This window comes from Catharus ustulatus, chromosome 12 (genome assembly GCF_009819885.2).
Source record: "Catharus ustulatus isolate bCatUst1 chromosome 12, bCatUst1.pri.v2, whole genome shotgun sequence".
In the NCBI taxonomy this organism is placed as follows: domain Eukaryota; kingdom Metazoa; phylum Chordata; class Aves; order Passeriformes; family Turdidae; genus Catharus; species Catharus ustulatus.
Genome location: NC_046232.1, coordinates 15,269,279 through 15,286,013, shown reverse-complemented (window position 1 = coordinate 15,286,013; position 16,735 = coordinate 15,269,279). Strand labels below are relative to the sequence as shown.

The 16,735-nt window shown below is 46.3% G+C and overlaps 1 protein-coding gene across 1 annotated transcript in view; it reads right to left on the bottom strand.

Moving 5' to 3' along the window:
* SLCO3A1 (solute carrier organic anion transporter family member 3A1) overlaps window positions 1-16,735 on the bottom strand; it is a 135,409-nt gene that overhangs the window by 34,469 nt on the left and 84,205 nt on the right. Inside the window, exon 3 of the mRNA XM_033070607.1 lies at window positions 1,018-1,116. Coding sequence (XP_032926498.1) covers window positions 1,018-1,116 — 99 coding nt within the window. The remainder of the gene's footprint in view (window positions 1-1,017; window positions 1,117-16,735) is intronic.

Genomic DNA, 16,735 nt, shown 5'->3' with positions numbered 1-16,735 from the left:
CTCTGCCAAACGAGGCTTTGGTAAAGCCAAGGAATGAAAAGGGGCCATGTGGTGTTTTGACCAAACTGCAGCCAAATGTCTCAGCCATCCCAAAAGATACTTCTTTCTCATTTGATATTATTTACATTTCTTCAGCTGTCATGTGCATGTGACATCAAAAAAAGGCAGTAACGCTTTTGCAGATTTGCACAATTCTGTTCTGAGTCCTGCAAGATTCAACTCCATCCAAATGTGTTCTGTGACAATGCATCTGCAACATCACAGGGCTGCAACACACCCTGTAAGGGACAAAACCCCTGCATAAGGGTCTGTGGGACCTGGTGGAGCTGAGAACTGTGGAAAAAGCATCTGAACAACTGAGGGAAAGGAGTCAGGTTTGCTGTGTGCAGGCAGAGGGCTGAGGAGCAGCAGAGAACAGCCTGGTACATGTTGCCCTCTCATGGCTGAGAACACACAGTGCAGGCACCAATAAAAGCAGAATTTAATCTAAATGAACAAAAGGACAATTGGCAAACAATCTGCTTCAACCCGAGTGAAGTCAAGGTGAGCAATAATTATTTAATGCTTTGGAGAAAAAGCAATAATGGGACTGATGCTGCCCATCCAAGCAAGGTTGGGCATGGATCTTACTGGTGTGCCTCCACCACACCCTGGATGGCTCCCCCACAGCCTGGGGTGGCAGCTCCCCAGATTTCATCCTGTGCTCTGGACACAGCTCCCCCGGCATGACAATTTAGTTTAGCGCTGCTATTTCAAGGTGTCCTTTAAGAGCTGGGATGAAACTCATTTCACAGTAGAAAACATAGAAGGGAACAGATTTTAACCATTACAAATCTGCTGTTTATCAGAACAGAGCTGAAACCTCTTGAATCCCAGTGTTAAAACCCTTCTAAAAGTGACAATCATACATGCAAGAGGCACTGAAGATGGAATGACAGTTTCCTGCTTGTGAGCATCAACATTTTTGTCCTGATGATAAAAAATTAATTATTTGAAACCAAACCCAGTTCTCCTTACTTGTGTCAATGAAGACAGCATCCACATAGATTTTGGTACAGAAGGAGCCCAAGATAAATCCACAGGCTGGTCCAAATACCAGCATCGTAAACAGGATCCCTACAAGGAGAGAGAAAAGAGAAGATTAGTACCAGGCTCTGGTTATTCATTGCGAGTTGTTCTGCTTGTGTGCTGTAAGATGGCATTACCTCAGTGATGCCAAATAGATAGGGACAATCTCTGTGTTGAATGCTCCAGGCAAAAGAGCACCCTAAATGCGTTTTGCTTTTCCATATCTCTTCAGGAAAATGAACAGATGGAGGTGTGATAATGCTGAAGGATTTCTCGTGAGCTGAGAAGACAGTGTGGACATATGCTGTGTTTTGGTCGGCTGGCTGCTCTAAAAGATGTCTTATTCAACAGCACAAGGTAAAGCAGACCTGCCTTCTCCTCACAGGCAGCTCTGCCTATGCCACCTCCAGCTAAAATCCTGGTAGACAGAATTTTCAGACATTAGGGACAGCAAATATTTTAAAGGAGTGTTGCCACAGACTGCTGGATAAAGTCCCTTCACAGGAGCATTTTTCCAAATCTGTGAAGCCCTTCTCCCCATCAGACCCAATATTCAGGCTGTGTGGATCTTCCAGCCTCTCACAACTGCTTGTTCTTTCAGCAAAACCTGCATGAAATTGCCAGTGGAATGGCAGGAGGGGAGCTATTATGAGTAAATTACTTATTTGTTTCAATACAGTATTTAGAAGCGTTTATTTTCACTCCCATTTTGGCCCTGAAACAGGAATGCTACAGGCACAGCGCCAGCTCTCAATTATCCAGGGCAGAAAGGCAGGGGGACACAAGCATAATCCAGAAAAAGAAGCAGCAATGATAACACAAAACATTTGTAAATTAGACAATAAGAACATATTAGGTACTTTCACAATTGGGATAACAACAACATTTGGGGAAAAAAACAACAAAAAAATCCCCCAAGGACCCTAGTGAATGGATTTCTGGAGGGAGCAGGGATAGACTGAGCAGTGTGGAGCAGAGCAAGAGCCTTCTTGTTCCCTCTGGGGCAAGGAATTGCTAATGGACCCATGTGCCTGTGAGGGGGGCACCTCAGCAGGGACGTGCCAGCACCACTCTTGGTGTCCCTGCACTTCAGAGATGGCACATGAAGGAGCTCATTTGCATCTGGGCGCTTTGCTCGCTCTCCTCATCTCTCTGGGGGTGTTGCCTGGCATCTCAGTGCATTTATAATGCATTTCAGCACAGCTATCTCAGCCCTCAAGTTCCTTATCTGGAAACTTTTTAATTCCCAAGTTCCCTCTCTGTGCATTTCTCAGGAGCTGGAGAAATTATCAGAGCTCCAAAAGAATTCCCAGACTGCCATCCCCAGGCAAGGCAAACCACACCTGCCAAGCACGGCTTAGCCAAGCAGAATAAACTGGTATGGTCAAAGCAACTTCATTTTTAAAATGCAGGGTGAAAACTAATTCCTCCAGGTCATTTGCACTGGGACTGGCTGGATTAATAACCAGGGATGAAGCAGAGGTGCCTGCAGCCAGCTGTTCACACAAACCTGGTGTGTTAAAGCCTTCACAGCTCTCACCTACAGCAGCACGAGGGACAAACGACGGTGCAGGGAGGAAAAGAGGTTGTAAGGGCTGCAGGGAGGGGTGACTGCTGTCAGGGCAGCAGCAGGAGCTGCCAGCCCCTGCCCATCTCTGTCAGAGCTGCAGCAATGCACTGTGTCACAGCCCGTGCTGCCAGCTCACATTTGTCCCCAGGGTCTCTGCCTGTGATGTCCCATGTCACAAGCTGACCAGCCAGCTCCTCTGCAGCCACCTTGTCCTGGGCTGTGGGTTTGGGCTCCATGATCCAGCAGTGCACTGGGGAATTTGTGCTCCTGGAGCAGCAGAGCTGCTGTGCCTTGCTCCTTTGGGGATCTATAAAGCCTCACAGGGGACATCCTGGTTACCTGCAGACACATTTTGTGGGAAGTGAAATGAGGGAAGAGACAGGCTGGGAGAGCAGAAACAAAGGGATTTCTTTCCCCAGCACACCTCACCCCATCTCCCCTCCTTCCCAGCCCCAGGCCAGCCCCACTTGTGGCTATAGAGTTTCCAACAGGATTTTATAAAATATCCATGTCACATTATTTTTGGTCACTAGATGGCATCAGTGTTTGTCCTTCAGCCCCTGGTGACATCCTGCTCATCCTTGCTCCCAAAACACGATGGTGCTCCTGGGGTCCTGCAGCCCATGGAGGGTGGCAGTGACACAGGGCACTGCCAGCACCCACAGATCTGCCATACACACACTCAGGCTGTGCCCCTTCCCTGTCTGCATGCAGGAAATCACAGGGCTCAGGACAAACTGCTCTATAACTGCCAAGTTTTCAGGCACAGAGCTGAAGGAGACAGCATGTAGCATAGATTGCCATGGCTACTCCTGTGATGAATGAGACAGTGTTCAAATAAATTTGAAAAGGGAACACTAATTCTGAATTTCTGTGTAAATATGTTCAAGCACATAAGGACACACTGGGCCCCATAGCAGCTGGAGCAATGACAAATGGAGTTACTCAGGCAGAATGACAAGGGCCAGCCAGTTCTACCCTCTAGGAAACACCTTTGGATGCATCAGGGCTGGGTTGAGGAGGGATGGAACTTTGTCCTGTGATCATCTCCAAACCACAGAGTTGTCTGACCATGTGTGTACAGGGAAAGCCACAGAATTGGTGTTTGTTTCATGAAGCAAAGTGCAAGACAAAGAACATGGAAAAAGATCATCCTTGACCAAAAGTAAACAGGAAGTATTTTCCCCTTTTCCAAAAGCAGAAGAGAGCAGGGACCTGTGGCTCATGATCCAGCAGCAGCAGGAGATTCCTGCAGAGAGAACTATCTCAGAAAAAGGCAAACATGGAGAAAGCGCAGGCACAGGCACAGGTGACAGATGAACACTGCCCCTCCCCACACTATTGCATCTCAAAACCACCCTGGCAGAACCAAGCCCTGTCCTCAGTTATTAAAATACCACATTTCATATCCTGGTGGCTGCAGGAAGGCACAATTTGCTCTGCCATGTCCTCACTAGAGGGCAATGTGGGATAGAACATCCACTGAAACACCTATCTAACATCTTACAAAAGCTATTAAATTATTATTCACCTCTAGGCTAGCTTTAAAAAACCCCATGTTAATTGTGTTTTCTCTTTTTCTGTAGTTTGTTCTAAAATCAAGAAAACAACTGGTTCACCCCCATGCCCTTTATTTATCTTTTTTTGAGACTCCAACAAAATTCTAGGGTTGCAATAGCAGTATTTTACACTTCAATTCACAAATCAAGCAGATTGTGGAAAAACCCAAGGCATGGACTGTCACAATGGATAGTCCAAGGTCTGTACAGAGCAGGACCATGCTCAAGGATCAATGAAGCATGCTGCTGGGCACGAAAAATAGGCCAATTAAGCAATTGGGATAGAGCCTGTGAACATTTATGCAGAATTGAGGACACAAGGGGAAATTAGGCAAGTTCAAATTAGCTAAAGACATTCTTCCTCTTTTGAGAAATCCTTCACAACTGCTATCACCCCTGCTATCAGGAGAACACTTTCCACATCACCCACCTCGCCATGCAACCACAAAGCTGCTGCTTAGTAGAGAAGGAGGTCTTGCAAAAGCTGTCTTCCCAGTGCTGGGGTTGCTGCTAAGGATTAAAATGTGCTAAATTTGTGCCTAGCTTTAATAGCACTTGCTTGGTCTTCTCCCATGTTTCCCTGTAATTTTTAGAGGGAAACTCTAAATACCAGGAGCAAACAGATCAAAGGTCCCATCCTGGCTCCACCAGGTTCTTGGGAAACTCCCACTGATGCTAATAAAAACAGTGATCAGTAAAGGTATTGAAATTCGATTTTATTTTAAATCTCAGTTATTTTTTTAAATTCTTACCAAATTATGGCAGTTCTTAGAAATACTTCAGAGAAGTGAATTACAAAAAGGCAACTCTGTCTTGGGATAATTCAAACACTTTTCTTGGTAACTCTCCAACACTTCCTTCCAGTTTGTGTCCTTTTAGAGCACAAATACACCTTAGTTTGAAAACAGCTAATAATTTTCAGTTTACCTGCTCTATTCTCTTAATCTCAAAAAGGCAGGGGGAAAAAAGGCAGCAAAGTGGGCTGCACTGAGAAATCAGAACCGTTTTACTCCTCATCTTTTTCAAATGGAGCAATTTGTCAAATCCCACTTTGTGCTGTCAAAGAATATTTTCCCAGAGCAGAGGAAAGGACTGGGACAGAGGTGAGTATTAGATCTGACATTTTGTGATGAGACTTTATCACTAGTAAGGCCCAAGACTGATAATGCAGTTTTCCATTAGAGCAAAGGGAAGGAGCAGCAGCAGGTACCACGTCTGTGGAGAGACAGAGATGCTCTGAGTCATGCAAAGTGCACAGAAACCAAATTGCAAAGGCAGGGATCAAGGGTTAGGGATCCTGCCAGTGCTTCAGTAATAAAGAGCTGTCCCTTGGTGTTTCAATTGCTTTCAAGTAGCAACAGGATCCTGAAACATGAGCAAGCCTGTGTTGTTTGCAGGGTAAAACAGGTGAAGCATCAGCTCAATCCCTGTAATGAATTGGCTGGGGACAGTAACTCCCAGGAGGAGCTCTCCTGGCTGGAAATAAGGCATCAAGGGACACACTGCAAGGCTGGCCAGTCCCACCAAGGGGCAGTGAGGCATCCCAGGTACAGCTCACTGAGGAACAAGAGCAGGTTCAGCACGGCCATGGGCTGAGGAAAAAGGTGTGGGCAGCTAAAGAACACCAGGTCATTTCACTTCAAAGCCTCAGCCTCACCAGGGGCTGAGGACATGAGGAAATTTCTTTTGGAGAGCTGCCAACATGCCAGGCAAAGGTGAGCTGGGGAAGTGAGCCAGGAGGAGGAAAAGCAGCATCTCCCACAGCAGGGCTGGCTATCAGAGCAGGAACCATCAGCAGTGACTCACACAGCACTTCCCAGCCATGGGCAAGCCCCTGGTGAAGCAGAGGATGCTTTAGCTTTATTTAGCTATGGAGTTGTCACTGGTGTCTGCTGGGTGCCCTGGAGCCAGGTTGCTCCTGCCTTGGTATTTCCATGAAATTAAAGAGTGCAGAGGATTATTCATGGTGCTCCTAAGGAGCAGCAAAGCATGTTCAGTGAAACACCTCCTCCCCCTTGCACCACCCCAAGGGACAGCTTTGGTGGGCAAAAAGCTGATCAGTTTGGAAGGTGTGGGAAAATTGCAAAACATTGTCCTTGCATCAAATAACTGCATCAGGGAGGTGAATGTGATCTCTGTCAGCAACTGGGTGGTTCAGTGACCATCCCAGAGCACAGGTTTTGGGGTGTGTGGGGGAGGGCACAGCACAGACCCCTCCTGCCATGGTGCTGGGAGTGCTGCTGGGGTCAGGGGACAGCATCTGGCCAGAAATGCCACCCTCAGCCCCCTGCCTGTGCAGGAGCAAGCTCTTTCTGAAAGCACAAAGGGAACTGGCTTTGCAAAGCACGAGATAATCTCAAAACCCTGCTTGTCCCACATTTCCTGCTGCGTGGAGGGCCGGGCAGGCCAATGTAAAGGGATTACTGGAATATTGTAATTCATGGGCTCTGGGACCTGCCCTTAAAGAGACACCAGCCCAGCACAGCCTGTGGGAACCAAAGGCATCCTGGATCAGGCTGGGGATGCTGCATCCTCCTGCACACCAGGCAGTGCCTCTCAAGGGCTTGGGACAAAGGTTCCACACTCACACCTGGTGGGCAAAGCTCCTCACTCATGGGTTTGCTCTGACTTCTATCAGGTGATGTAACCTCAAAAACGCACAGTAAGGGTAGAGGGAGGCTGTTTCCTCCCCAGATGGCTTCTTCCTACAGCAAACCCTGCTGGAGTCAGCCAGCACTGCCCAGCCTCTCTGGCAGGCAGCGTGCCCACAGCAGTGGAGGGATGCCTGCATTCCTGCTCAGCCTCATGCCCAGCTTTGCTCATTTACCATGGAAAGACATAAATCTTTCCTACCACTCAGCTCTCTGTCTACACAAGCCATCACCACCTCCAGCTCCCTCATGGCTCCTGCTCACTCGCTCTGGCTGCAGGAAAGGTGGGGAGGTGGTGTTGGACCAGCAGCGTGTTTTGGTTTGTTCTGCCTCCTCAGTGCAGCCACTGAAGTGAAGGGAATGTTCAAACAGGCTGGACAGATGTTTCCAAGTGCCTGCAGCTGTTGATTAATGAGCAACAACTTTGGGATAATTCACTTTAATGTTCAGTCTTTGTTCTGATGGGGATCAAAGCAGCTCCAGCCCTGTCCTGGCATGAGGTGGGGAGGAAAGAAGAGGTTGGGGGTTCATCCCATCTCTGCAGTAGCCCACACATTATTTATTAGTTTTGCCTTCAGGAGCTCAAGACCAGCAGACCCCTCAGACACATATTTAGGGTTGTTTAAGCAACACCAAAGACACGGATGGATGTCCTGGCAGTCCCAAGGCAGTGAGAGGCTGAAATCCCTGCTCAGCCATCCCCTTCCCATGGACCATTCACTGCATCTTGTCACTTTTCTACCTTTTAACAAAAGCTAGTCCCTCCTTGTGATGTGTTATAAGATGCACAAATACGATGCACTGCTTTAGTAATCAGGAACACCAAATGCTTTAGAACAAACTGAGTTTTAGTTCTGAGAAATTCTCATTGATTCCACTGTTACAGATCACTGCCTGCATCTGTGTGTGCAACACAACACTGGGAGAAAGATCTGACAGCGCTGTCCCAAGACATCCTATTTCTCACTGACAGACTTGCAGCTGCTTTTGGGCCAGCAGAGCAGCTCCAGGAGGCCTGCAGAGCAAAAGCACTGGATTGAATCTGACTTCTCCCATTTCCATGCAACCTCTTGTGATGGGAAAGCCATACAGGGGTTTAGTTCTTTCAGCCAGTGAAATAAATTATTACAGAGGTTGAAATCAGACAGCCTTGGACATCTCCCATCCTCCCCCCTTCTCTGATCAAGCCTTTATGTGAATATACCAAATCAGTTTCAACAGCCTGTAAAATCTGCTCTGGTTTCATGAAGATTTGGGTTTTTAATTCAAGCTACTCACCACTGTATGCAAATGCTGCAGAATTACTTATTTACCCCCAAATTTTAAAAAGACTGAATAATGGTCGCTAAAGCTGGTTGGGGAGTTTTACTTAATTACAAGAGGCAATAAAAACATGCACCCATGCTACAGATATAACAAATTTCTAATATGATTCTTCCAAGGCTGGGGAGAGCCCATGGCAGTGGCCTTCCTCCTGCCTGCTGGAAAAGACTATTTCACTACTCCAGGACAGTTTTTATTCTAGCCTGTATTTAGCATTCAGATGTTAATCCCTAAAGGGGTTGCTTGGACTTGAAAACACCTTACATGGAGGCTTCCCCCCAGACTACCAGGGTCCCTTTAAATATTGATTTCCATCAGAATTCAGGATTTCTCTGAGGAAATGTCTGCTGACTTAGAGATGAAATCTGCTTTCAATAAGCAGGCATTCTGCCTGGTGAACCACCCTGCATTTTCAATTATTACCAAGCCTTAGGTTTGTTTTATCAGCAAATCCCTGTCCCCAGCACTATCAAGGCTACATGTGAAAGGATCAGTGTTATACCAGCACTGACAGTCCCAGGGGATCCTGGTGCACACACGGAATGTTTGCACAGTGGCACAGGAGGCGATTGGAGTTTTGCATTAGGAGCACAAGCTCAGCATCCAGCCCCAAATTTTCCATGATGATTAGGTGCATTTTCAGCAGCTCAAAACACGTTCATTAGCTGGTTTGTGCCCTCATTCTGATGAGCACAGAAATAAGGAAAACTCAAGATAAACAAAACCAACAACGACCCTACCCCCCACCAAAAAACCTCAAAACTCACAAAACAAAATATAACCCCAAATCAACCAAAAACCCAACCCAGAGCCCTATGTTTATTGGTTTTTAGGTTCCTTCTTTATCCAGCTGCTGAAACAGGATGTGCCACCAAAAAGATGGCAGAGAAACAAATCACACCATGAGAAACACTCCACAACCCTCAAAACCGTGTTTGCAAGCAAAACAAAAATTAAAGCAGCCAATTTGTGAGCTCTGCAGGGTAAACTATGGGGATGTGCTCACTACAGAAGTTTTGGGATTAATCTGGTCCCACCAGTTAACACTGGGAACAAACTGTTCCCCACTCCAGTTTTCCTCCCTACCATCTCAGTCCCTCCCAGGCACTGGAGGGACCTCTTGCTGCATCTCCCTCCTTACTGATGGGAAGCTGGAGAAGAAATTTGCTTATGCTAATCAATCCCTGGCACCAGCCACAGGAGAGCTAATCCACTGGCAATCTCCATCAGTCTCTGCATATTTAACCAAAGCAGTGAACACTCACAGAGGATTATCAACGCAGAGGCATTGTTGTAGCGGTGTTTTCCTACTTAAGCTGCAATCACTCTGATGCCCTGTCTCTTAATATTTACACACACTCTACACACAAACAGCGTGCAGAATCACATCAGTGCATGCAAACACCCTGCTCAGACACTGCCTATGAAAACACTCACACCACTTGGTGATTTAATGTATCTCCCAGCACCTAGTGCTGTCTCCACCCTTTTCCAAAATGCTCACCTTCATGCTGGCTATTTCTATAAACCTGCATCTCTTAAGATAGGCATATTGCTTAATCCTCACAGAAGATTTGTCTCCTTCTGCAAAGGTTTTACAGGTTGGACACGCATTGCAAGAGATTAGAGACTCTGGCTGAGCTAGGAGAAGTGCAGAGAAAGAAGCTCAATAGTCAATTTTTTCTGCCACTTTCTGCAAAAAAACCCCAAAGAAACAAACAAAGTATGAACCCATGTCCTGTCCAGTCAGGTGTGTCACAAAAAGCTGATGCTGAGCAATCTCTGAAAAATAAGGACAAGCCCCTTGTTCCACCTACCCTGCTGGCTCACATTCCTGTCCCTGAAACTTGCTTGTTATCACATCAGAAGGAGTCAGCTCAGTTGAAGAAGTGGGTACAAGCACGTTCCTAACTATAGCAAATCCAGGGCAGGCTATTTCCACCCTGACACGGAGCCCACAGCCACGCATTCCACACCTCCAACACACGCTGCAAACACACCAGCCACAGCCGTGGGCTTCAACCAGCCATTTCCACCTTGCAAGCAATTTTCCCCTTGTGCTAATTACCTTGGGAGGCAGCCACCAAAGAGGCTTTGGAAGGAAAAAGAAGCCACATGCTCCAACACCAAGTATGGATTTTGGAAGGGCTGAGGCACACGCCTTCGAGCTGTGCTCATCTCCCCACAGCTGTTAAACACAAACACCTGTTTCACCAAATCCACCATGGCTCTGCAGCTACAGACAGGCAGATTTCCTTGTGTTACTGGCCAGGAATTGTGCCAGCTGTAGGTTTATATGGAAATATACTTTTAGGGCACTTTTCTTTCTCTCTCTAAAGGACTGCAACTCTGCTCTGAGTTTGCTGGTTGATGTCCCCTTTAGTACTGGGTGGTTTTGATCCTACAGAGGAATGCAGGGGTACATTAAATATCTGCACAAAATTCTTCCCAGCCCTCTCTCCCCTGCTTGGATGAGCTGTCCACCCCACCTGCAAGCACAGCCAGTGTTTGCTCAACAGACATGAGACTCTTTTGAGGCTCTCACACATTTTAACTTGAATTCTGCAGAAGTCAGCACTTCCTTACGCTCTAAAATACTACTGGAAAAAAATCCCAACAGCTCATACAACTGAGAGTACAATGAGCTATTCACACATATGATTCTCACAGCCTGTAAAATGTGAATTTTGGCATTTGGGGGTTGGTGCAACACTACCTTCCCTTTTTATTTATTTATTTTCAGCTGTATACTGAGTTCAGAACAGACACAACACTTTCTTTTGAGCAAAGATCTGCCAGAACTGTGCCTCTCTCTCTCTCTCTAACCTCAGTCTTGGGGTATCCCTTCCCAACCCACACACCTTAAATGAGAACACATTCAATTTCAAACTGAGGTTTTATGTCAATACAGGCAGCTTGCTGCTTTTCTAAGCAATGATGAGTCAGGAAGAAAAGCTCAGCTCTATCCTCCCTACTGGACCTCCTATATGCCTGTCTCACCATTTGAAAAACTTTTCCCTGCAAATTTCCCCACTGCTCCTTCCCACTCCTCACCTGATTGCAGCAGAGGGCCACTACTGAATTTCCAGAATTTTTTTCATGCCTCTAAAAGCATTTGCCATTTCTTTCTTGTGCTGACAGCACCTGGGATTTCAAGACCTTTCCTCTCAGCATCGTCCAGAAAAAGGATTTTCCAGGATTAGATGCCACAGACTCACCCAGTCAGGTCAGGTATGGTGTGGATACCCCAAGAGCCCACAGCTCCCCAAATCCTGCTCTGCTCCCAGCTGATCCAGCTGTTACACAAACACACATGAGTAATCCTCCATCCCAAACTCAGCACCTGCTGCAGAATGTGACGCTCTGAACAATGGGTGAAAAGTTCATATTCCTGCTGTTCAGGCATTTCTGTGCCAAGGACACCCTCCCACTGCCCCACATCACCCCTGCTCCCTGCTTCCAGCTCAGCTGATGGCTCCTGGGAACATAAGCAATTCTAATTTATTTTTCTTCTTTTGTTTCATGCTTTCTTATTGGTCTTGGAGGAAAAACTCAGAACAATTAAAGAGCAACGCAATACATGGTTTGTCCATCTGTGAAGGAAGGCAGGAAGAAAAGAGTGTCCAAAAAGCAGCAGCTCCCTAAGAACTGCCAGGGCAGCTCCTGCCCTCCAAAAGCCATCAGCAAAACTTTCACTGTTAGCAAGAGCAGTTTTCACACAGTTTTTTGAGATGTCTCTTCAAATCTGCTTTGCTTGGCTGCTGTGCAGGTACAGACTATGCTGCACGGTGGAGGATGACTCACAGGCAGCTGGCACTGGGTAAACCCTAAATTTCTGAGGCAAGGAGAGGCCTGGGAATCACCAATGACGTCAGGCAGGCTGCTGGGAAGCCAGTGCTGATAAGAGTTATCTGTACCCAGCATTTAGGAAAGTGCCGTGCTTTCCTCTGCTCAGTAGATTAAATCTACCCTGGTAATGGCTGAGCTGTCAGGAAGGAAAGGAAATTGAAAACAAAACTTGTGTTGTTCTGCTTCCTCATATTGCAAACGCCATCAGAAAAAAGCATTTGCTCCTGACAATAGTCATTCTTTGCCCTGACCCAAATCTCACTGAGGTTTAGGGGAACTCTTGCACGAGTAAGGCACAAAACCTTAACTGGCTTTGGATCAAATCCACCATTTGCTGCTTAGAGCAGGTAAATATTTGATCATACAGACATTCAAGGTGCTGGCCTGGCTTGACACAGGTGTCTCACACCTCCTTCCCCCCTCCTCCCTTTGAGGTGCCTCACTGCAGAGGCTGCTCAGCCCCTGGCATGCACAGGTTGCAGCTCTACCTGCTTCCTTTGACAGTGGCAGGAGCAGGACAAGGTGTCCCCAAAGCATCTGTGGGTGTCACTGTGGGGTTGGGGCTCTAGCTGTGCTTTGTTTCATGGCAATGCTACTTCTCAACAAGCTCTATGTAAACTTTTCAGCAAGAGAAATCTGGGAAGTGTAAATATATATTATTTATGGGTGGGACAGCACCATGCCACCACAAAACCTTCCAGGGCAGGCAATGGGGGTGGTCCAGTCTGGCCACCCCCTCCAAATATCCCCTCAATTACCCCATGTGGGGAAGTCTGAGGGATGCCAGATGCCAGTCTGTTCTGGGGGATGGGGAGCCTGGATGCAGGATAATCCCCCAATCTAAGATTACTTCCAACATAATTGTTTAGCAGTTGCTTGCACCATCAGCACAAACCCTGCAGACTGGATCCAGAGGACTGTGCTCCTGAGAGAGTTATTCAGCATCTCATCCCTCCTCTTGCCAAAACTGCAGGCACATGGGTGTTTTCCTGAGGCTTCTTGCAAAGCCAGAAGCCATGGGGAGCTGCCAGCCTCTTCAGTGCTGCTTTCACAAGAATATTTTCTTTTGTGCCAAGGAGGACCCTGTCCCTGAAGAGTCTCTTTCTGCCCAGGGGAGAGAACAGCTGCTGCTATCATTATGGCCTTGTCTCCCTTAATTAAGCATCCACAGCCACAGCTGAAAGATGAAACAAAGCCCTTTTCCAGCCCTCCAGGACAGGGGCTGGATGGAGGCTCTGGGAGAAGACAGCAATTCTGCCACAGTAGACCTGGAATTGCCTTTTAAGTTGAGAAGTGAATTAAAAGAAGCTGAATATCCCACCTAAAATCAATCACATCAGAACAGTTAGGGGTGTCCAGTGGGAGGCTGCTCTTGCCTTAGGGAATCAACCCTGGTTGTCCAAGTAGGATGAACATAGGCAGGTCCATGGTGGCCCTTATTACTGAACAGATTATTCAAAGTTCTTTGTATTACTCCTCTTCAGTGACCTTTCAGGAGCTAGTATGACTCTGCAAGGTCACTCTTCTGGGAGTAATGGCTTTAATGATAAATACCTAATTTCCACTTTGTTCAGAGATGTCCACCTCTGAATTTGCTACTTGTTGATGGGCTTTATGTTTTCAGAGGGGTGAAAGTATGGATTTGTTCTGCCTTTTTTTATTGGTTGGCTTGGTTAAAAAAAATAAATCAATACAAGCCTCTTAATTCCTGAATTTTTGGCTTCAAGTGGCTTCTTTTTGCAAACATCCCTTCATCCTGGTTAGACAAAAATGGAGGAGCAAACAACCAAGTAACTGCAAGTGTCTTTGAATAGTATTTCTAAGAGTAATTTTGGTGCTGTCACTCCTGCTCATCTCCAGTGTGGCTCCATTAATGAACTCATGTCAACTCTCTCATTTCTCTGACTGTTTATTACCCCTCTTCTAGCAATCACCTCCTGGAAGATGTTAACCCCTTAGGACTGCACAGACAAATGAACTGCTCAGAAAATGAAACAAGTTTCAGACAGCCATGCTATTCTGGCTGGATCTGAGCTGGACTCAGAGGTTTATAGAACTTGTTAGCACCCATATGCTGCACATCCTGCCAGCTGAACTGCCACTGCTGCCATTTCCAAGCCCAATCCTGTGAAGCAATCCAAGTTAAAATACTCGTACTTTTAAAATAATCCAGCTAAAAATAATCCAGCTAAAAAAACTGCTGCAGGGAGGAAACCTAGAGAGTCTGTGACAGGAAGCTGGAAACAGCAATTTCCAAACCAGCAAATAGAGCTGCCTCTTTTATTGTCATTTCACAAGGTTTATCTCTACTGCAAAGTCCTGGTATGTGGAATTGGTCAGAAAGCCTTTGATGGACCAGTGCACCACTGGAAAAATGCAGTGGATGAAAGCCTGAAGGCTTTATGAGACCGTGGCTGCTTATCCTTACTTTAATTTTTGGGAGGGGAGGGAAAAAAAAGAACAGGATATTGAAAATTCTCCCTAGAAATTCAAATTGGATTGAAAAAACACTGTCACTTCTACGTGATGAATTCTCAGAGCGTGTGACACAGAGCCAAATTAAAAAAACCCCAAAGAGTTAACAAAACCACTGATCTCTCAGACACTTTGCTCTCTAAAGACTCAGTGTGGAAAGTTTCAGCGCTTGCCCCGTTTCCCTGCACGCAGAGGGAGGCAGAGCCGTGCTTGGCCAGCCCCCACAAACTGCCACATGTTTCAGCTGGTGTGGCTTTGGACCATGATCCACTTTCATTATTTTTGGCAGAGTTTGTCGCATTCTTTTGGACAGTAATTACATTTTCCAGGGCAGGCTTCCTGCCAGAGCTCGAAACGATGACCAACAGGCCCTTTTTAACCACCTGCTACGATTCCAGCCTTGATTAGTTATTAATGTGCTGTGGAAAGCCATTGCAAGAACCAGCCTTTCTGGTTGTGTTAGCAGGCTGGCTTCAGGGAGAGGGAGGCTTGAAAGGAGAACAGGGAAATACCAAAAGCAACAAAGACAGAAATTTGGAAGGTTGTAGAGAAACCACAGAGATTTTGTAAATGGTACATGAGTGGGGATCAGTTTGTAAGTGAGGACTGGCTTTGTCCCCCTGTTCCCACATCAGCTGGGATTGAGCAGCTGTGATATGACACAAGCAACCCAATGCTAATGATACCTAAAGATAGAAACAAAACTTGTGAAAATTCTGGGGTCTTTTCCACCCAACTAATATCAGGCTCCCGTTTTCTTCTTGTGTTTTAGCTGACTCTGGGGGATGGGAAGCTTGAAAGCATTTGGGTTCTACAGATGTACAGACACTTTCTGAGAGCCTGCACCCAACAAACACCAGCTCCATGGGCTCCTTCATATTTGACAGAGAGCAGGGGTCTCAAACACACTGAATTCTTATGGCTGGCATGAATATGTCATCCAGGAATAGCTCTGTGTTAGCTCCCAAGCAGCAACAGCCTGGCCACAAATGTTGTCTGTATTTATAGGCATTGTAGATGCTTATTATGGGGTATCACAGAGAGATATCAAAGCACAGAAGTTCATCTGTGGGTTGGTAGGATGTAGCAAGTTCACCCTGGCAGGAAAGCTGGTCTTTCAGTCAGAAGAAAACTTCTAATTTCCTCCACATTTTAATTTCTACCTTCTAATTTTTACCATCTCCCTGTTTCCAAAAAAAGAAATGATGGTTCAGTGGCACATGGGGATCAGGCCTTGCACGAGGACAAGTCACACTGCTTCTTGCTGAAGGGAAGTAAGAGGCTCCTGTCACTGCATATCACACACTTCAGGTATTTTCTTCATTAAACCACAGAGGACAGAGGATTGAGGCACCAAGAGGCTAAGGCATATGACCAAGGACTTGCTCAGGGCTTTAGGGAATGAGGATCCTAACCTCCCACCTCTTTTGAACCAAGCTGGTATCCAGAAATGCCCAGATTCCACATCATATACTTTAAAATCTGCTGTGGTGGATCCCTTCTCACAGTTTGTGCAGTCACCCATTGAAATCTATGTCCTTCTCCTTTTAATAATCAAATCTTAATTTTATTTTCACTCATCAAGCACAGAAGCAAGTCAAGGGCTTGGCACACATCACAGGCACAAAGGACACAGGTGCCTGGCACCTTCTCAAAGCAGCAGTCCCCAAGTGAGTAATCACATTTACACTCAACAGGAATTTCTATTCTTCACAGGTACCAAATTTTAAAGGGAACAGGACCAACAACATTGCTGATGTCCTGCATAGCATCTAAAACTCAAGAAAAATCCCCATTAAACCTGATTTAGGCCCACTTTAATGGCAGACTTCTTTGTAGACTTGGTCATGAGTGTGTATTGTCCAGGGTGTATCAGCTCTTTGACAATTCTCTCACTCCTTCAGAGCCATCAGGATTTCTCCAGCCAGGCTCTCCATGGCATCCCTCCCAGCCTCTCAGGCTGCCAGGGCTGCTTTGCAGCTTCCCTCTGAGCAGATCTCAATAAAGCTACCCACAGGATCCTGATAAAAATTACTGTGAAACTCTGCTGTATGCCACCAGATGTGCATCCTGCAGGGGATACAGGAAAACTACTAATTTAGTTTTGTAATAAAGCCCCACCAATGGAATGACCATCTCAGGGGAACACTCCACCTTCACACTCACTCTATTCTTTTATCATCTCCCAGAGGTTTTTAGTAATAAAGCCAGTGCTATGTTTGTAAGGATCCAGAGCAGAC